We start from the raw sequence: 22,577 nt of genomic DNA on the forward strand, positions 1-22,577 counted from the left end.
GCATCGACACATATTTTTATTTCAGTTGCACCATACGGGAGCTGACAGAAATATGACTGTTCATGATAGTAAACAAACGTTAATCAATTATGTATCAATGCTTTGCAGTTCACCAATAAGCCATTAATAAAAACAGCTTTTGTGTTGCCTTTGGTCTTTGACTTTGGTAATAATGTATGGTGGTATGGTGGTAATCCATCAGTTAATACTGTATGGTTTCTCACTTCCTGATCATTTTGGGGGGGGAAACTCTAAATCCATTTATTATATTCTAGACTTTCATTTAAATAACAGCCCTCATTACCCACCATCAGCCATTTTTGTGAAATCAATTCATGCATTTCAGTTAATTTATTTATTCATGCATGTATTCATACATTTAGTTATAGAAAAACATTGTTGTGCTTCTCTAATAAGTCAGGTTTAGAAAGAAAATCCCTTACAGTCATTACCCTGTAGTTCAGTACGACTGCCACTAGAGGGCGCTGTTTCCCCACAGCCTTACAACAGGTGATGCATCATGGTCAGTATAGTACCAGACTCCTCTTTCTAAACAAAAAAACTACAAATTCAACCACGTGACACACAAACCCAACAGTGACAGGTTAAGAGGCAATGCGCTACATATTTGTATATGTGCGCGCGTGCGTGTGTGTGTGTAGTCCGTCCGTGACAAGTTATGCGGAACTTGTGCCTCCTCCTCAGCATGTCTGTGTTGTGGCTTCCTACTTACTGACGCTTTCTGCAGCAGGTTGACAGAGAGAGAGAGAGAGAGAGACAGCTTCACGGGGCTGACAGTGTCTGTGAGGCGGGAGGTCGGGATGAAAGCAGCGGAGCGCAACAGCTGACACCAAACCAGAGATTATTAGTAGAGTTTATTATTGCAGCGCTGTACTTAGTCCTTGTTGATATGAAGCGCGTTTGAATGCTTTTTTAAAAAATATATCTCTTGTTTTATTTTTCGCTTTGAGTGATTTTTTTTCTCTTTTACTTTGAGAGGCTGAACTCGCTCGATTAAAAACAAAAACATGAAGTTTAACGGATATCTGAAACTGCGGATCGGTGAGGCTGTGGACCTGAAACCCACCACCTTCTCCCTCCGCCACTCCGTCATCTTCAACAAAGCCCCCCTGGCTCTGGACCCTTACATCGTGGTGAAGGTGGACGACTACAAAATTGGGCAAACTCACACCAAACAGAAAACCAACACGCCGACGTACAACGAGGAGTTCTGCCTCAACGTGAGCGACGGGAAACAGATCGAGATGGCAGTTTTCCACGATACTCCAATCGGATATGATGACTTTGTGGCCAACTGCATCGTGCAGTTTGAGGACCTCATCAAAACCTCCAACACAGGAGAGACTTTCGAGGGCTGGGTGAGTACAAAGTGAAGGGGGGGGGACAATTATGTAACAACACTCCTCATAACAGTGAACATGACCGGATTAACCTATTAGGGCGCCCTGGGCCACACATTTAATGTCGGGTCCCAGTTGACTCATAACCCCACCACACCCACACCCAGAGATACCACAACATATAGTTTCCATCCAATGCTGAGTAAGTACAGCTGTTTAAAAAAAAAAAAAAAAAAAGTATTATCAGTGTAGTTAAGGTCTGAAAGCATCACACTCATTGAAACAAAAGAAACTGGACCTGCAAACAGGTGTACAGGGACTCTGATGCAACCAGGCCATCTCTGAATGCAGGTTCAACTATTAGAGAAAGTATTGTAAATTAAAACACACAGCAGTAAGTAGTGCATACACTAACAATAGGTGTGCATGTGTTCAGAACTCACTAACATGTAGACCGGTATACTGGTAACACCTTGATACTATTAATATTAATAGTATCAATGCATTGGTTATGAAGCCACCCACCCCTACCAGAGACCTAGATACCAACCTGTGTTTATATGCTAGAACCCCGCCCCTGGTTTTCTGTGTGTCAATAAACTCAATAAACCTGCTAATTTGATTATAAACAACGTTGTTGATAAATGCTTTGTGAGCACAATGTCAACCAAAAAAAAGAGGTGAAATAAAGTGTCCTGTCTTTGTTGACTTTACTTTATTGGTATATAATTGACGGTGAACTTCAGGCTGTGTGTTGGCGGACCCTGAGTAATGGTAATCTAGTCCTGTCTGTAGAAACCAATAGATTAATGGATGAATTATCAAATAGGGCCTAAGAGTCAGAGGACACCTTAAACTAGAGCCTTTGGTTGAAGTGACCGACAGTTGTGTTTCAAGTGTTTCTTGTTGGAAAGCCAACCAGGAATTTAGAGACTTTTTAAATTATAATTTGTATTATTCTTTTTGGTTATTTCCTGGTACGAGGACCTTTTGTCTCAAATCTTACATCTTCAAATGAGATTAAACAAATCTTACAAAATGTATGTATTATTTACAAGTATTTCTACTTTTAGAATAAAACTGTAAAACAAATAACCTAAAATAATATATAGCCTCATTTGAATTAGAAAGCTCATCATCAAAAGCCAGAAATTGTTCGATAAACTACACTACAGGTGCTCTTCCCCCAAACAGGGACATTGCAGTTTTTTCCATGACAGCTGTGACATGCTGATCAGTATCTGAGAGAAACAAAGCATGCTATAAAGCTTGGAGCGATGTTGTCTACATCTGTCACTGTCAGTAACTCGCCGGTTTTTCTGCCTGAAAACAACAACAACATCTGCACTGAACCTTCCCCTCCCGCTCTCTGATAAGAGATCCAGCACCTTAAAGCACAGACTTACTAGAGGAACAGCACCCTCACATATTCACACATATAGCCCCATGTCTCAGTGTGGGCATGTGCTGGACATCGACCTTCTCACATCTCGTGCTGATCAGATTAGAAGCTGACTGTGATCACTGGCAAATGAAACCACAAATACCTCTGCTGTGGTGTGGTGTTAATTTTATGCTTGCAGGGTGCACTAACAAACTCACATTGCCTGAGGCTGCATATTCGACCTGCCTGTACAAACAAATGAGTGGTGATAACCCCCCCCCCCCATGTGACCATCCAGAAGTTGCCATAAGGGAGAAGTTCACCATCTTGGTTGATTTAGATGTAAAGGAACTGAGTCTTCAATATGTCTAATGCACACTTGATAATTCAGGACACAAACGGACCTCATCAAAGCTCAGATTAAATGTCTTGTAGTGTAGTATCAGATTAGTCTCGCTCTCTTTCCCGACACAAACAAGAAAACGTTGCCGTCAAACCGGGATTTCCCTCCTCTGACTAATTTTCATCCCTCTAGGACTATAAGCCACTGCAGGTGTCTGTGTGTAACCTGAACCCTTGCAGGGCCTGGAGCAGGCTGAGGTGGTATCGACTACGTACCAGAACACTCTGCTCACATGCTCGATTGTCTCTCTTCTACAGACAACACAGCTTTGTCCATTAAGCACATTTTCTGAAAATGTGTAAAAAAAAAAAAAAAAGTGAGTTAAATCACCCAGTGGGGGTTTATACTATGCAGCAAGAACACTAATTTAACCTGTGAAAGCAACTCAGAATTTGTGTTTCAGTAGTCAAGAACTTCAGTGGCCTGAGCATTTCACCAAAAAGCAACGTGAAGAATAACATGAAAGCGTTTACAACATGACGCATTGGAGACAAATGCCACAAGACCACACATTTACATGTATGTATAGAATGGTGTTTGAGAAGTGTTGCGCTTTGATAAAGGCAGACATAACTCATGCTCAAACCATCACTGACTGAACTGAACATCATTTATCTTAGGCATTTAAAATGTGTATAGTACCAAAAAGGTATGTATTGATGTATGTTTGAGCAGGATGAGTGCCCTCATCTTCACAGAGACCCCGAGCATTGAGGGGGAAGTGGTATGAAAGTGAAGCTCGGCTTGCAGTTTTAGAAGAAGTAATAAGTTCTCTGAGCTTTCTCACTTTGATACACAAGCTGAAGTCGTTATCCGCTAGATCTGAACTGTGAAGGCTTTTTGTGCATTGTTGCACAGAAGTGCTGGGCTGGTTTGTTTCACACATGAGGCAGGACAGGCTGAGACACAAGCCTCCACACGCCCACACCGCTGTTTATCACAGCGTTCCCACCATCTGATCACTGCTCAAGGGCCTACTGTTAAAATATTCACTCTCTGTTGGCTACTATACAGATGCTGTACTTTCTCTCTTACCCCTTTGTGCAGTGCATGCAGCCCCTTTTGTGCACACAGTCCAGTTTGATGCACTTAAACCCCACAGAGAGTGGAAAGGTTGGTTCTATACTATAAGGTCAACTTTAGCAGAGTCTCTTAGTTGCTCAACTCCTTCTAACTTAGAGTGAAGTCATTGTCAGGACTGACATCATCCATCTAAAAAAATCCTCATGACATTTAGACGCATGAGGCCAGTTTCCTTTGCCTCCCACCTTTTGACATAACATGGCACAACATAGTGACATCTTTGACTTGTTACTCAGTTCTTTGAACTATTACATTTCACAATCATTTTGCTATAATCAGTAGCGACGTATGTGTCGTGTTGGGGTTGTTTCTTGTACTTGAGGTGATCAAGTCCTTCCTCGTAAGGTGCACTGAAACTGAAAGTGGGCTAAATATGGCCCCTCAACATTTTCCAGCACTGTGTACGGTCTGCTCAAGTAAAACGGGGCCCCAACCCCTATGTTGAAAAAAACAACTACTTCCTCTGTGATACAGCAATAAATGTTCTGCTTTTAAACTACACCATCATGCTGCCATCATGCACTTCTATTTTAGTTCTGTTCTGTCCCCCTGTAATGGAAATATTCACATTTTTTTCAAGTCTGTCTTAAAACGAAGTTCAGAGGCGCCCCGTTAGCTCACCCGGTAGAGCTGCCCCCCCACACAACAAGGCTGAGTCTTTGCCGCAGCGACCATGGGTTCGACTCTGACATGTGGCTGTTTTTTCTGCTAGAATACATTACATTATACATAGAGTCAAGCCAAATAACCAGTAGTCAGTATCTTATAGCAGTTACGAAAAATAGCGTTGTGATTATCTTTCAAAGCTGCTGTCTTTTTAACACACAATTCCCTCTTTTTCCTTCCCTTTCTTTGCTGAGCTGCAGCAGAGTGATAGTAGCACAACGAGGGAATTTGACAACAACCAATAATTCTTTTGATGTATATATAGATATAAATATTGTTCTAAGACAGCCTTCAAATCGGACTCCTTTTGTACAGCTGAGCTTCTTTTATCGTAGGAGAAGAAATTTCAGAAATGCACTGCAGCTTTTTAGTTCTTACCCAGAGCTTGACCAGAGTAAACAAGGGTGAAAATGCCAAAGATAATACTCATAGAGGAAGTCTTCGCAGTGGAAAAGTCAGACTTTCTGTCTAGACTGTAGACTGAGAGGATATGAGCAGGTAACCAAAAACAAAACCGGAGATGTTTGAGATGAAGTGAAATGAACTCTTTCTGAAACTTTTACACAAAAGGCAGCGAATGAGTGGCCACGGTTGACACCAAATGTGTCACAGTATTTTCCAGGCAGGGTGCATGTGTAACATAAATAGATCATTATTTAAGTGTACAGTGACCCATGTTTCCATTCAGTGGTTGCTGCAGGAAGTACCTTGTTCCATCTGCTGTCGTTTGTATGTGTTCGCGTTTGGACATTTGTAAGTCATCATCACTCACAGCTCACAGCTGAGCATCAGGTCCCCACAACCTCTGTAACCAGCCCAACCTGCCTGACCTGATTTGTTGTCTTTCTGTCAACGCTGTCAGAATTCCTCCGACATTACATACACATTGAAGAATGCGAAAGAAAATGCAGTTACATGCGTATACCAGAGCCGAGACCGATAACATCTTGTGCATCTTTTTTTAACCCACTTATTGTTACTAAAGCACAAACAACTTTCAATTATAGTTTCAAAAGCCATATTTCTAATTTCCTTTTTGTTGTTTTTGTTTTTGTTGTTTGTGTGTCTGCAGATGGACTTGGAGCCAGAAGGCAAGGTTTTTGTCCATATTTCACTCACTGGATCCTTCACAGACGGTAAGGCTTCCCAGTGTTTCTCCCCAAGCTTAAATATCACTCTGAAATCTCTCCTCCTCTCTTTCTTTTACATGTAGTCTTGAAAAACAGCGCCAACCATATATGTGAACTGAAGTGGTCCCTGTCTGATCTTTGTAGTCTGAACACTGTTTTAAATAACTATTATCTGTGAGACATTTATACCTGGATAATATTAGAGATTCTGAGAATAGGTGTGCATACGTGTGTTGGTGTGACTTGAATAGGTTGGTATGTGCCAGGTATGCTTGTTCTTTGTTCAGACGTCAGAGGACGTTAACATGAATGACATGTGTAGCCTAGACATGTACATGATCTTTTAACCAATGGGAGCCATTTAATAAAGACAGGCCGGAAGTGAAGGAGCTTTTGAAGCAGAAGTCTGGTTAGCTGGTGATTAGTTGCCTTCTGTTCCCCTTTTTCTATCTACTGCCATCATAACTCACTGCCTGCTATACTTCATGAAATACTAACGGTTCATTTATTTAAGAAACTAAATGAGAAATGCAGTTTAATTTTCTTTTCCCTTTGTTGGAAATTAGTTGGACATCTTCTCAAATTCAGCTCCGTCTTCTCCCTTTTTTGGCTATTTTAGTAATTGGAGTTTAATATATATGTATATTATTTGATTCATGTGATTAGTTTACATGTTCTCTGTGTTTTCCGCTTATGTTTAAGTTTACAAGCGTTTTCTACACTTTTTTGCCAAAATCCCCTGTCACATTGCTCAGATATGACCTATTTTTTTTCACCCCCCTTTTGCCCTCTGCTAGTCCACTGGAATGTTTGCTTTGCAGCAAAGCACCATACTGTCACAAAACCCCTAACAAACATCATCATTTACTCACCAAACTTTGGAGATAACCTTTTCTTTTTAAATGGATATTTCAGTCACTTTATTCGAAAGGTTACTATTGCTGAAATACGGTCTGCTAACCGTCTGCTGGTGAAGTCCCTTCCTTTTGAGGGACCGCAAGCAGCACCAAGCAACGAGAGTCAGTTGCCAAATATAAAAGAAATTACAAGCTCATACGTGATAGCCAGTGAATGCACCATTCTTGCCATTTTTCACTTAACAATAGGGCTGGATGGTGTGGTTGATATTACTAACACAATATGCAGAGGACAGCTGCACTGCTTTGTGTTACATCAGACAATACCCTTAGTTTTAATGTACTAATTTGGAAAAGCTGGCATTGCAATATTATTAATATATAATATAAAATGATTGCACTGCCTTAGTCAATATGCTCTTTAAACTCGATAAATACAAAAACAAAAATCTTTCTGATCGGGGAAAATATTCGGTGCAATGCAACATATGGTCCATTAAACTTTCTGAGAGAAAAGTAGCTTGCATAAGTTCTGTCTGACTGTAAAGCCCCCTTTTCACACTTACACCACAAATATATCTGTTGTTTGCAGGGGATGGTGGGGGCTCAGCATATACTTTTCCGTAACACATGTGTGGTTTTCACCCCACAAGTAGCTCCACTACACATACTTAGCCAAAACCACATAGATGTGCACAAATGTAAAAATATGCACTTGAATTTACACAGTATAATGTGTAAATTACTGTAAATCCTCTTTTAAAACCTTTTAATTAATAGTTTTCTTTTTCATCTGTCCACATTAAGTGGGCCAGAGTCTCATTCATTTAAAAAACTAAAACTTGATTGTGGCATAAGAGTGAATGTCTTGGATCTTTGTCGTGCCACAGTTTAGGTCAGATGATTAGGAGAAAAATGAACTGATGATTTTCTCCACTTTCTTTCTTATTTCTGCTATGCCAAATAATTTGCTAAAAGATTGTCTAGTAGTTAGTAACATCAAGTCAAACAGGGAATGTTAGACCGGGCACTGACTTTTCAATCAATTTAAAATGCACTGGCAACAACTTTATTCATCATGTCATCATCCGTCAGTCATCAAGCAAAAATGTGTTTGTCTGAATCACCCGAGTCACTTTTACATAAAAGTCTGTTCTTTGATCTGTTGGTCGCACAAAGAAAGAAATTTAGAAAATTTGGATGGACATTTTTCACTATTTATTGACATTTATTTTTTAGATTAAATCAACATTTTATCAGTTGTTAATTTAGACAACAAAAGTGTTTGTTTCTGGATTCACATTATTCAAACCTGCAATTTACTGCAGGCTTTAAACACAACACTGACATAGTATCACCTTTTGAGTTGACACAGCGACCTTGTTAGCCAACATTTGCTTATTTACACATCCAGCAAATACGAAACAAGTGGTAGCATTCATTTTTAGCACTACACCAACTCCTGCGGGAAGTATGTAGCTGCTAAAAGCTCCACTGTGTTCATCAGCTAGTTGCTAAATTTGTCTGCTGTTCAGTGCTGAGCAGGTAGTGCTGCTTCATAGCTGAAAGCGCCTACCTGTTACCAGCAACGAGAGTGAACCAAAACAGTGAAGTTGTGGGTTGCTAAACCAAAATGATGAGCTGAGAGATGTAATAAAGCTCTACAGAGTTCACTATCACTATCACCTGGTGATAGTCATTGTTAATATAGAAATATTGATTATAGCTGTTAACATATTTTCAAACCTAAACTGTTTTGGTATTGGGTCTAGGAATTAGTTCATGGATTTTGTTGCACTCCTGTTCTTTAAACACAAACGCTTCCCCTCTCTTTAATTTCTGCCAGATGACGCCATACTGAAAGAGAAGACCTACAAGCAGTTTACGAGGAAGCGGCAGGGGGCTGTGAGACGGAGGATCCACCAGGTCAACGGGCACAAATTCATGTCTACTTTCCTCCGTCAACCCACCTTCTGTTTTCACTGCAAAGAGTTCATCTGGTAAGAGAGTCGAGCAAGGGTGAATCACTGCTGCTTGCATGTATCTGTGTGGACTGTACACTGGATCTGATTGTGCCTTTGTCTCTGTTTATAGGGGTGTCTTTGGAAAGCAGGGCTACCAGTGTCAAGGTGAGCACGCTTTATTTTCTCTTTCTGCCTTTTGAAACAGTTAAACAGAAAGACGCAAGTTTAACATCTAGTGATTGTTTTTTTTTTCAGTGTGTACCTGTGTGGTTCATAAGCGATGCCACCAGCAGGTTGTCACTGTGTGTCCACGCATGAAGAAGCCAACAAAAGAACAGGTAAGACACTTTAATCAGCCCAACAATTACTCCGCCTGTTCACTAACAGCATCAGTATCAATCGCAAAGTGTGTCAGAAGGTTTCAGGCACTCAAGCAGTTTTTGTAATACAGGATGTGCAGAAGATAGCAGAGATGTTAGACAGACCCCTCCCACACACTCTCACATACACACACACACACCTCTGATTAACACCTGCAGTGATCAGCAGACTGTACGGGGTTCCTGTTTCTGTGTTCTGGTCACTGAGCCAGAACACTGTACTATATTCTGCCATACTTTTCCACACATGTGCTTGCTTTAGCATTTACATATGTTTCTATAAATACATTTGTGCTTGTTTTAGCATTTAAACTTGTCGTTCTTGCCCAGCTTTACTACGTTTTTGCTGAGCATGATCAGTTTCTCTTCCTTGGGGATTTCAGAGAGAAGCAAATGCAGCAATAAACTATGACAAAACTAGGAAGTAAAAATTTTTCACAGTGCACTCTAAGTGGCGATTATAGTTCATTAGAATATGTATAATTGAACACAGTGTTGCAACACATTGAGGTTAGTTTACAATAAGTCTTCTCTCTGCAGCCCATAAACCAAGGCTTCAGCATCAACGTCCCTCACAAGTTCAACATCCACAACTACAAGTCGCCGACCTTCTGTGACCACTGTGGCTCTCTGCTGTGGGGAATAGTAAGACAGGGGCTGCACTGTAAAAGTAAGACCCTTGTCAGTATTTGTCTCTCATAAATCAGGATCTCAAATGTCCTTTTTATTGAGTTTTCCTGTCTGTGTGGTTTCTCTCTTCAGTCTGTAAAATGAACGTTCACATCCGCTGCAGAGGCAATGTCGCTCCCAACTGTGGGGTCAACAGTGTGGAACTGGCCAATAAGCTCGCAGAGATGGGTCTGCAGGCTGGAGGAATCGCTAAACGCAACTCAGTGGTACAAATTTCCCAAAATGAGTCAAAAGAGTGTTTAATGATTTTACTGAAATGAGAATTTGATCAGGCTGATCTGAGGATTGTTGTTTTTTTTTCACTGACAGGCCAAAAGTGTAGGTCAGATAAGGGCGCCCTCTGAAAGGAGGGAAAGTACGGAAAGTCAGCAGCAGACCCCACGGCTGGGCATCTCGGACTTCACGTTCCTTCAAGTCCTTGGCAAGGGAAGCTTTGGCAAGGTGGGAATGATGAGAGAGGATAATGAGAACTGCTCTGTGTAATGAAATGATGACCACGTGGAAGAATCAGGAAGAAAATAGATTATGGGAACATATACAGTACAGAGTAAGGTCTTTGTGGTACGGTCTAGAGGCATTTAATTATGGAATATTTACTATTTTCAAATAATTTTATAATACAAAACACATTAGCACCAATCAATTCTGAAAAATCTGTGATCTCTCATCTATTGTACTCTGTGTGTGTTGTATGTGCAGGTGATGCTAGCGAAACTAAACAGCAAAGATCGGGTTTTTGCGGTCAAGGTGTTGAAGAAGGACATCATTTTGCAGGATGATGATGTGGAGTGCACCATGACGGAAAAGAGGGTGCTGTCACTGGCCCGCTGTCACCCCTACCTCACACAGTTGTACTGCTGCTTCCAGACACCGGTCAGTACAGATGTGTCAGAGTTCAGTTGGCCTATACTGTGTGGGAACCAAATACCTTCTCCTTTGTCTTCCTGAAGAAAGGTTTTCTGATAAAGTTGTGGCATAAACAAGTGCTGTTACTTAAAACTTGAATCATCCTTGAATATTTCTGTACTACAGTACTTTGTTAGTCTTCATATAGCATAGTTTTCAGTATAGCTTTGCTTACCAATAAATTAATATAAACACAATAAATAAAAATAAATTTTACATTTTAATAAATACCATGGGATTCATAAGAGTGGCATATCATTAATCTGTTTCCAAATGTCATACCACATACTAATTATAGGCAGGTTATGAGTATGCAGTGTGATCCCATTGGAAAAGTTAGAAAATGAAATATACTTGAAAAAAGTGACAAATAAATACACTGCAGTTGATGTACACTGATGTCCTACAGTCCAGTGCACAAATAAAAAAAGGAGCTACCGACGGCTGCAAATATTAAAAGTCATAGCAGATAAAGGTGTGAAAAAAAACTCTAGGAAACAAACGAACAGGAAACAAATACGTATTTCATCTTTGGAGAACATTTCGCTTTGTCTTTGAGCAGTTTAATCCGTAGAGGTATTCCAAAGGTGCAGTTTGATTGTTTTCTCTTTCCTCTTCAGCAAAAATGGCTAAGTGCATTGATGTTTGTATACTAACTAACTAACTAACTAGCAAAGTTACATTTACCATATTGTGTCATTTGAACACAGCATTGTGATGTGTAAGTTGGTCAGCAGGTGGCAGCAGGTTCTCAGTCTTAAGCCTGAGGGGGCGTGAGGAGGAGGAATGAGTGAGTGAGGCTGTTCTGGTAAAGCCCTTCTTCCCAGCGCAGACGGGAAACCTCTAATCTGCTTTTGTTGTTTGAACCGCCACTGACCTACTTCACCTTGGATCAGGATAGAGGAGCACGCAGTGAAGAATTAACTCAATGACACTGCCCCCCTGACCTGTTCAGACCCACAAACAAACACACAATCCTTCTTACTCTTTTAGTAATTTTGTATCCATTTTGAGCTTGTTTACAGTGTGACTTTTAAAAATCCAAGTGAGTTTGTATGGAAAGAGTGGCAGAGGGGATGAGAAGGCAGGGATATGTTGCGCCTATGGTGAGAAGTGAGCATCCATTTTTTTTCTTTCAGCAAATGGTCCGTCTCAGGAGAATTTTGCTTCAACTCAGCAATTTATCATCAGCTGCTCATCTTTAAACAGCAAATTAAATCTAGTTTTGCATTGCCCAACATCTCACTCTTCAAGTTTACGGTGGTTTGGAGGCAACCTTGCAAAATAATTAGAATTACTTAACAGAGGCAGCCATTCATTGGATCTGAAATGACCACCCCAGGAAATGGCATCTGTGGTTACTTCAATGTCAGTAGAAAGGAATTCTGTGGAATTTAATTTAATTGAAACTGTGAACAGTGGTTTTGAGATAAAATCGGAGTGTGACTAGCATTTTAAAATGTATAGCCAAATAAGACCCAACAGAAATGTACAACCAAGAAACTTTTCCAGTGTGAATTTAAAGATTCCCACAGAGTTACAGTTAGACCACACACAGTGTGTCTGCTTTGCTTGTGCAGCACATTATTATTATACTTTATACCTGTAATCTCTGGGTGAATACCAGACCACTCTAAACCACAGAGCAGTTAAACAGACTCAGCTCAGGCTGAATTTCCTGATTCCTTCAGGAAGCTTTATGGGCAGATGTGAACATCGCGTTCTACTGAAGTGTGTTTTTTCTATCCAGCTGTCATTTTCTAGATCACATACCGACCATATCCTGTAATGAGAAAGTAAGATTTATGGGTTTGATCAGTATTTCTTTGCCCCGCTGACTTTCAACTGCAGTCATTTCTATAGGAACCCATTAGACAGACATGTGAAATTTATGAGAAGCAGACATGTATCCTTGGAGCCATCTCAGCATGGTCCATGGTCATGGGTTCTTGGCCTGTTTAATAACATGGGAGCCTCTGTGAGGCTAATGCAGTTTGTGTGCACATGTGTGAATGTCATCTCCTCGCTTCCTTCCGCAGGACCGTCTCTTCTTCGTGATGGAGTTTGTGAATGGTGGCGATCTTATGTTCCACATCCAGAAGTCCAGGAAGTTTGAAGAGCCAAGAGCACGTTTCTACACAGCAGAGATAACCTCCGCTCTTATGTTCCTGCACAGCAAAGGCATCCTCTACAGGTTTGAATTAGGGAACACAAATAATGGAACATATCTGTGCACACAAAGGTCTCCAAAGTGTAAAGTAATAGTCTACTGCAGTAAGTCATTCATTTTAATCACATAGTTTGTCCTTTAAAGGACCAGTATGTAGGATTTAGTGTCCTCCAGCGGTTGCAGATTACAACCAAGTAAATACTTTTTCAGGTGATTATACACCAATGAAAAAATACCTATAAACATTATATTCCATTTCTGCCAATAGATCCTCCTAAATGATACACACAGGACCTGAGTCCTAAAATAGTATTTTGAAGAATGTAATTTTGTTTATTGTCATATTTTGGAGATGTCATATTCTGCAAAGATCCTGCACCATCTTGTTTCTAAAGTCATGAAAATAGGGAATAGGGAGGATTATTATTATTATTATTTTTTTTTTTTAAAGAAAAGTAATCTAAATAAGCTGAATATCATAATTAATTGCTTGTTAAAGGAGACCACACATTTCACACATATCAGTGACACAACAGTCTTGCGTTGTCAAGTCTGAGAAGATAACCCCTGATGAACATAATCAGGGTTATACTGTATAACATTTTTGGATTTAGTGACTATAAATTTAATACAGAAAATCTGTGTTACAATCGTTAGATGAAAATGACATTTATACATTTATTTATAAAACAGGGACAGTCTAACTAAAGGACACTCTAATGTTGCATTATAGAAATGTACTTGATTAAGGATACTGTCTTGGCCTTGTTTATTCTGTGTTTTGCAAACCGTCCCACTTTATGGGAGTGAAATACAAAATCACTGACCAGCTCCTTTTTAAATGGATGTTTCCCCTCACGTAAATTAATAATTAATTAATTATTAATTATTTTCAGGCAGCCAGCACATTTGCTGTGCATCCAAATGTTTAGCTCATCATCAGTTATATTTTCCTCAAGGCTGCGCTCACGTCCATACCTTGTGATAGTAAGCACAGTGTAACAGCAGACTGCTATAGTGTGCACGCTGCAACTGCATGGTTACAGTTTTCATTTTGAGTGAACTGTACTTGTAATAATACAGTTTAATGTTCTGAAGATTTTTTTATAAGGAAATCCTAATATTGCTTCTACTCAAGCAGAAAATCTGATATTTGGGAATAGTCTTTGTGGCCTTTTTAGGATGCTGTTGGCTACTTGTAGGGAGTAGGGTGGCAGGGCAGCAGGCTCTGAGCCAGTACATGATGATAAGGAAGGGGGCATCATGTGAGCTAAATCCTGAGTTATATTTAGTGTGTTCATGTGTTCTGTGCCTGCACCCCATAGCGTGACAGTTAGCTTAAGAGGCCACACGCAGTTTGCATGCTAACACTAAAATAACAAACCCAATAGCTGCTTGCACATCAGGCCAGTGCACGAAGAGCAGAGCTTGTGCTGCCTCCTTAAAATAAAACTGTGGCCCCGGTCACTGTGCTGTGTAATGTGCATGTCTTCTCGTGACTCGACAAGTTATCTCTGTGTGGCTCTTATAGCTTGAGGTAAAGTCGTGCTTTAAAGCTTCTTAGTTGATGCCACAGACATGGCCATGTTTCCTCTAACCTTTCTCCTCAAAAATAGGTTTAAAGTTGTTTTACATGATATGAAATACATTTACTTGACATTGATGTTTGATAATTTCAAACAGTCTGAACCCAGCCTGACTTACAATTGTTAAATAATGAGAAGATTAAAATAATAGCTAATTAAAATTAAGTCTACCGCAAGTGAACAGCTGCTATAAGTCAACTTCAACTTCCTTTTATGAGGCTTTTTTTGGGACTGTGCCAGGGGGAGGTGTTGTGTTGTAGTGTCTAATTTCTTCTCCCCAGTCCTTACCACTGTGATAGAGAACAAACCATGTAATGGATTTTTAAAATCCATTAACTTTATACCAATATTTTATCACAAAGAGTGCTTTAATTCATCTTGTATAACAAGACACTGCTAAATTGTGATGAGCATTACAGTGGTACAAGGTCAGTTGTCCAGATGCACTCTTACACTCTAACCACATGCAGAAAAAAAAAAACAGTCTGGCGTCATAGTATTTGTCATGACTTCCTCTTCTCTTCTTTGGAAATTTTCATATTAGTGCAACTCCACCTTTTACCCAGTGATCTGTTTTTGCATTGTGATAAAGTTCGGTATCTCAGTGTTGTCAGTGTTTCAGATGTGAGCTGTTACTCCCCGACTGACCCACTTCCCATAGAAAGTCTAAGTCAAGACTTCCAGTTTAATAGAGGGGGTGAATGAAGGAGTGCTGGAGCACTAGTTGCACTGGGTTATTTGCATAGAGATGTGTGGTCCTGTGTAACTCAGTGATAAGAGCATGGTAGTAAAACTGCCTGTGTTCGGGATGCGTTTCCCACTGGACTCATTCATAACTAAGATTTATGCACCAGTAGGCCTGGAAAGTGGTTTGGAGTATAAAAAATGTTTGTGAAAAAGCAGAACTGGCCACATATCTGGAGTAGAAAATCACCCACTTAAACATAAATATATTTACTGGCCTTTATTTAATTTTTAACCATTTGTATTAAGCCTTACATGCTCTAAACTGTGTACAGTGTGGCTGAGTGGTCATCATTTCAAAGCATCCGCTTTCTTTTGGCCTGTTTATTAAACTAAAGTCACCATGAGCATCTGAGTCACTGTTACACAATTGGCTTATGGTAGACAAGAGCAAACCAGTTTAATCCGACCAAACCAGTATTGCTTGACCAGCAGCCCGGTCTTTTACATTCAGAATTTCTATGTTCCTGTATTTGTGTCCTGGTTGAGGAAATTACTCAGGATCCTTTTTTATTTATATTTATTCATTTTTCTGCCAGAAGAAAAAATCAGTTACTTGGTCATGAATGCATCCACATGCAGCAATGAGTACATCTGCTGACATTGCAGTTCACATTAAGTCTTAAGTAAGTAAGGCTTTAGTTGGCATAAAATTGACGCACTAATAACAATATACATTCATCAGGTTCACGATACTGAACACTATGAAATTGTTTTCAGTCTTGTAATAAAATAAAACGTGGTAGCTAGTAATTCATTCCAGCCAATTTATCTATCTTTGATGATTTTAACAGTTAATTTCAGGTGTTGAATTAAGTCAAATTAATTTATATTCCTCAAATCACAGGTTTGCTTCAGAGGAAAACAACCCGAATTGATAACCAAAAAATATGTTCCAAATTGCATAATTAATCATAAACAACATAATATCACTCTCATTCACTTCCAGTACATGTGACTGATTTTCTTTCCTGTTAGGATCTGTTCCACAAAAAACAATTAGCTCAAGTTTAGCCTCTCCTGGAAGCAGAATAAATATTGACATCAGAGCTCTTTTCCTTTCTTGGCAACCGAAGTGGTCATCTGAATGTGTCAGACTTTTCCTGGCTGCCATTTAATGGTCAAGGGAGTTGTCTGTCAGTGTCTACAGGAGCTTCACTGTCTTTTTTGTCTCACCACAAATTTCAGCCTCTGTAAGATATAAGTAGAAACAACACCAACAGGGTGCGACTGGAGACTGAGCACAAAGTGTTATTTCACCAGGACATTGGTGGCTGATTAGCTTTCAGTCTTTTACAGTTTTCCGTGTATGTCCGCTAGGTAACAATACCATATGACAAAAACTTAATAGTCTGTTTCTTTCTGTGTTTGTCTTTCAGGGATTTAAAATTGGACAATGTGCTTCTTGACAAAGACGGTCACTGTAAGCTGGCAGACTTCGGCATGTGCAAAGAGGGGATATTTGAAGGTGCAGCCACAGGAACTTTTTGTGGCACCCCAGATTACATTGCTCCCGAGGTCAGTTTCTACACTTGTGCTAAACAAACATACAGTAACTTTATACACATACAGTTTAGCACCTATAACTACTAATAATGGCAGATATTTGGAAAATTTATCCACCACACCTGTGATACAGGACATTTAGGAGCTTTTTTAAAGGACCAGTGTGCACGATTTAGTGGCATCTAGGGGTAAAGTTGTAGTTTTCACCCAACTGAATACCACTCACCTTCGAAGCGTGAAAACTCATAGGGCCCTATCTGGAGCCAGTGTTAGGTTTGTCCATTCTGGGCTACTGTAGAAACATTCGGTTTCACATGGTGGACTCCAAAGATGAGGAACTGCTCCCTGGAAGCAGCTTATTATAAGGTAACGAAAAACACATAAAATCTTATTTTCAGGTGATTATACACCAATGTAAAAATACCTATAAACATTATATTCTATTTCTGCCAATAGATCCTCCTAAATGTTACACACTAGACCCTAATAGATTTCAGCAAATAATACATTCAGCCACATTTAGCTTCCTGCAGCCTGGGCCTTCTGAGTTCATATGATGCATTTCCCAGTACCATACTCTCCATCACACCACCTCACTAAAAACAAACACTGCAGTCACTGCCCGTCACTCCAAACTCCCTCCTGACTAACTGGAAGGCAGCGTACCCGTGAGGTCAGCTTGTGAATGGTGCTGTTGACTCGACGAGCCCTGGTCCCCTCATCTCTTTACAGGCGTGCTTGGTTTTCATAATGAGGGATGAAGATGGTCTGTGTCTATATGTTTTGAGAGATTTTCTTCTCCGACCAAGGCCGTGTGTCTGGATTTATGAAAAGCTCCTTTGCTGTCCTCAACACTTGCTCCTCAGTGCAGCCTCACTGGCAGCACACTAATCCAACACAGAGTAGTTTTAAGTTTACTGTTGAGACTCTCTAATGCTCTCTGTGCTGTGATGGTAACCTTTAATGGTATGCTGTGACATGTTTCCACAGATCCTGCAGGAGATGCTGTATGGGCCCTCTGTTGATTGGTGGGCTCTCGGGGTGCTGCTGTATGAGATGCTGTCAGGCCATGCCCCCTTTGAGGCCGAAAATGAAGATGACCTCTTTGAGTCCATCCTCAATGAAGAGATTGTTTATGCGTCTTGGCTCAGCACAGAGGCAGTGAATATACTCAAAGCTGTGAGTCTTTTTGTTTTGTATTCGCAGTAAGTGGTTCATTAACTGTAACAAAAAAAAGTAGAATGGATATAGTTGGATGAAAGCCAGGTTTTGCTGTAGTCTTTGTCTTTTTTCAGACATTTAGCCTCTCTGTCAGACTTCTTTCACACTTTACAATTGCAGGAAATGTCTTTGAAGCTTTTTTTAAACTGAACTAATGATAGAGGAAATCAATGTCTCCCTGGATTTGTGACCGGCGCTGTGGAGAAAAATCAATAAGTCGTGTGAACATTTACTAAAAGAAACTCCCTGCATTCCTGGACAGTGTACCATGAGCCTAGTGTGATGTATTAAGACATCAGAGGGTTGATTTCTGTAATCAGGGGTTGTTATCTGTTGTCCCTCAGGCTGACTGACACTCTCTGACTGCAGAGTGACTGGCAGCCCTATGGAGCTCTGCCAGCCAGCTGTTTGGCCCAAGTTTCTTACATAACTATATTAAGGCATGGTCTACTGCCCAGCCACAGCACACAAGCTATAAATACGACTACAACTCCTCCCTCCAATTCCTCCCCTCTTTGCACCCTGCTCACCTCCTCTTATCCTTGTTGTTATGCCAACATGCTTGAGGAAGCACCGGACCAATCTCCCCTCGTGATTTGTGTCTATTCCCAGTGTCACTTGTTATGTAAAGATGCATGTTAGTGTGAGTGGATTGAACGCTGCTGCACTATTTATACTGTAGGTTGATCCGTTGCAAGGTTCTTCTCGTTCCTATAAACAAGTTCATGGTGTTCAGTTGTCAGGTTGGTTTGTGAGGATATGTATAGAATGTACCGCCAATGTTGAGTTTGTTGGGATTAATTACTAAATAATCACTGAACGTTATTTCAGTGTTTTTATGCAATAGCCATGGCCAGATGCGATCCACGATATCTCAGGAACTCCTCTAGGAGTTTTTAATTTTTTCTTAAGATATCTGTTGGGCTTTTCATGCCTTAATTTGATTTGACAGGTGAAGACAGAGAGGGGGGATGACCTGCAGCAAAGGGCTGCAGGCAATTGAACCCAGCTGCTGCTCCGCTCCGGTATTTTCTTATAATTTGATACGAGCGTCCACTTGGACTCAAGGATGAACTGATCAGAATTTGGTGGTCAAAGGTCAAGGTCACTGTCAGAAAACAAGTTTTTGGCCATAACTTTAGAATTGATGACCATATTTCACAATTGGTCGGACAGTGAATTGGAGACATTTCATAGTTCCCTGTGACCTCAAAATGACCTTGAGAAACATGATTTTGGTCATAACTCAAAAATCGATGTGATAATTTTGACCAAAGTTCACACAGATGTTTGATGTGATACAACAATGAAGTGATGACATTTTTTATCCCAAAGGTCAAAGGTCAGCCTCACTATTGCGTCTTTTGTCAAACAAACACCCAAAGATGTTCATATTTACATTGATATAAAACACTTAATCGTCACATTGCAGAAGACGGAACCAGAAATGTTTGACATTTTTCCTTTTATAGATAACTTTTCGGTAAATAAGATTCAATCAAAATTGTTGATCAGTCAAAGTTTCAGCAGAAGTATTCCCTTATTATTGCTTTGTATCTTTCTGCTGGTGTAAAGGAGAAGGCTTCTTCGTGCAGTAGTGCTGACATGGCTGGTCTGATGCTAAGGATGGCACAGCTGACGTGTAGCCATGGAAAGATGGCATAAACCTCAGTGGAATAGTTTCTCTTAAGTTTTGCGGTCTGTAAGCTCCTGAACTGATTGACCCCTACTGGGCTGACTAACTCAGTTATTTCCACTTCAAGGACCTTACTGGTATACTGGTGTGGTTTCTTAATATGTTTTATCCCATTAACTACAAATCACGTCATCAAAATCATGCTCACAGCTGCAAATCCATGCACACAACTGCATGAGTATTAAAACTGTAATGTTTCTTTTCCCTCCCTGTAGAAAATAAAGATGTCTTGATGTTAACAGTGATTCTGACGTCAAGCAGGTTTCATGTCTCTGCATGTTGATTACTGATGTGTACTTGCTCAGCAGTATGTGAGGCATGTGTGATTTATTTGTGAGTTATAGGACTCAGCTACACAAAACCGTACTGTTGGTTTTGTCAGTGTTTTAAGTTAATCTCCTTCTCCTTTAGTGCTTCTTTGCCTGCACTGACATCTTTCTTTCTTTGTGAACGTAGTGAAGCATGCCGTGTTGTTTGAGCCTCTGGTAGTAATAGTGTTTGGAGCTAGACAAATGTGGCAAGACAAATTCATCTTTCCAATGACTTCAGGTTAATCTGGATACTGTCACTGGGAGACAGAGGCTTGTTAATTTGTTTGTGGCTTAGTCTGAATGTCACCGCCAGCCCTAAGGTGTGCACAAACTCCACAGCCATGAGAGAGCTGTCCAAAACACATTTGTTTTCTCGCTTTCATCCCAGAGGCAAGTAAAGACAAAGCTTTTCAATTTTAAGTTTGATTTGTTTGGGCTTCTCCCTCTGGCCTCCACTGCCTACTACTACTATAGAAGCAGAGAAACAGTTGGAGATCAACAGGTGATCCCCTGTTCTATTGTTTTACTGTGTACAACACCAGGAAGTTTGAGACACCTTAGTTGCACTCTTGAACTGTTACCAACTCACATTGTGGGTGGCGCCAGACACAATCTGGGGAGGAGGGCGGGTAGTTTGGAGGCGGGGATTGACTGGATGTCATCCTGGCCTGAGTCCATTTTGGCATTACTCCAAGAAAGATCCAGTTTAATCTTGTTGATTAACATGCATCACATTTCCTCTCTTTGTATGGGTCATAAATAAATAATCTGAAATCCACTGATTTTCCGCACATTCTACTTTGTTGTTGTTGTTGTTGTTGTTGTTGTTATCTTACATTCGTTTGCTTGATAACTGATTTTTGTATTTTTATCCCTTATTTAGTCTTAAGTGTCTGTAAAATCATCCATCTTTTGGTTTTCACAGTTCTTGACCAAAAACCCGGCCCGACGTCTGGGCTGTGTGGCTGAAGAGGGAGGAGAGAGTGCCGTGACCAGCCATGCTTTCTTCGCTGGCATCGATTGGGAGAAGTTAAATCGTAGAGAAATGGAGCCACCCTTCAAGCCCAGGATCGTAAGTCACATGAATGACTTAATTGATGCCATGATAACGTGTGTGTGTATAAATGATAATGCAGACACTCAGCAGACATTAGGTTGTGTTTGACTTTGTCTTACTTTGTGGCTCTGAATGATTCTTTATCATCCCCCTTCAGAAAACACCAGAGGACGTCAACAACTTCGACCCAGATTTTACTCAGGAAGAGCCCACACTCACGCCCATCGATGACCCAATGATCCCCTCGATCAACCAGGAGGAGTTTCGTAACTTCTCCTTCACTTCGCCTGAACTGCTTGAGAGCTAAAAGCTTTCTCATTGATCCACTAGTCATCCTGCACTTGTCTTCTCAGTGTCAATGGTTTTGTCTAAGACAGTTCCCAGTGGTACGTACAGTGTGAGGCTGTCACATTCCCCAGAGACATGAGGGTGCAAAGTGCCATGGAGTCAGGCAAACACATGCTCGACAAGAACCGAGGCTGCACCTGATGAACTCTTAAGCACTCTTGTGATTCCCGAAAAAGTGGCGTATGATCAGCTTTTGAAATTACATTTAGTTACGACTGTGTTATGGCTTGATTGGGACGCATTCATCCAAGTGTAGAAATTATGTGTTTGACATGTTGATGTGTTGCACACTTGTTTGACAAAAGTGTACAATGTCAAAATTTTATTGTAAATTTGCTCTCCCATAGGTGGATGAATTTTGCTTCCAGTTACTTCAAATGAAAAAACACTTTTTGGAGCATAAGGACATGGTCTATGTTTCATTTTTGCTTCAGCAAAGAATGAAGTCAAGAGTCAGTTTTAACCAGCCGGCCAGAGATTCCCAGAAAAGTTGAGCTGCCAGTTAAAATCCTGGAAGGACTGAGTGAGGCGATGAAATAGTTTTTCAATGATGTGACTTAACTCTGGAAAAAAACAAGCATGCACAGAACCACACACTCTGGCTAAATGAGAGTTGAATCCCTCCACTTTCAGTATAAAGTATAAAACTTGAACGAAGCTCGAAAAACAGCAAAGCATCCTGCTAACAGATAATGTATAATGTCTAAGTGTATTTTTATTTGTCACACCCTGTAACAAAAATTGGCATCTGTCTCAGTGACTCTCTGTGTAATTTGATCAGACAGGCATGTTGAGGATGATGCAACATTTCATCTGTTGATTCACTTAGACTGTGAAATATCCAAATTTTGGTGATTTCACCACACGATTTCCCTTATCAGAAGAAGAATATGTTGTTTGGCAATTGGCAGGATCAAATGGTCTTGGTCAAGGGTAACAGTAATCACTCAGTCTGCTGCTCTCTTCTCACACACACTCTCTTTCTCTCAGCAAACACAGGGCCTTTGAAGACTCCCAGGTCCGTGGGCAGACTGACTGGGTAATGGGAACACTCACATAGGAGCATTTTTTAAACTGGCAAATCTGAGTTAAATATTCACTCTGCCACTCTGTA

General features: G+C 40.4%; 1 protein-coding gene across 1 annotated transcript; it reads left to right on the forward strand.

Moving 5' to 3' along the window:
- The first annotated feature begins 690 nt into the window (after nucleotides 1–690).
- prkcha (protein kinase C, eta, a) lies at nucleotides 691–21,866 on the forward strand. The gene is made up of 14 exons (XM_051395857.1): nucleotides 691–1,379; nucleotides 5,970–6,033; nucleotides 8,731–8,884; nucleotides 8,979–9,013; nucleotides 9,104–9,186; nucleotides 9,769–9,898; nucleotides 9,991–10,124; nucleotides 10,228–10,359; nucleotides 10,618–10,791; nucleotides 12,864–13,018; nucleotides 16,704–16,842; nucleotides 17,821–18,009; nucleotides 20,984–21,130; nucleotides 21,273–21,866. The coding sequence occupies exons 1-14, from the start codon at nucleotides 1,029–1,031 to the stop codon at nucleotides 21,420–21,422; spliced, it is 2,037 nt and encodes a 678-aa protein (XP_051251817.1). The 5' UTR covers nucleotides 691–1,028; the 3' UTR covers nucleotides 21,423–21,866.
- Nucleotides 21,867–22,577: the final 711 nt, after the last annotated feature.

Source organism: Dicentrarchus labrax, unplaced genomic scaffold (genome assembly GCF_905237075.1).
Source record: "Dicentrarchus labrax unplaced genomic scaffold, dlabrax2021, whole genome shotgun sequence".
NCBI classification, from domain to species: domain Eukaryota; kingdom Metazoa; phylum Chordata; class Actinopteri; family Moronidae; genus Dicentrarchus; species Dicentrarchus labrax.

Bases quoted from the DNA above. Each gene is read 5' to 3' on its own strand.
- prkcha (XM_051395857.1), top strand. From the start codon at position 1,029: ATGAAGTTTAACGGATATCTGAAACTGCGGATCGGTGAGGCTGTGGAC. The intron at 10,792-12,863 runs GTCAGTACAGAT...TTCCTTCCGCAG, and splicing joins ACTGCTGCTTCCAGACACCG to GACCGTCTCTTCTTCGTGAT. The intron at 13,019-16,703 runs GTTTGAATTAGG...TTTGTCTTTCAG, and splicing joins AGCAAAGGCATCCTCTACAG to GGATTTAAAATTGGACAATG.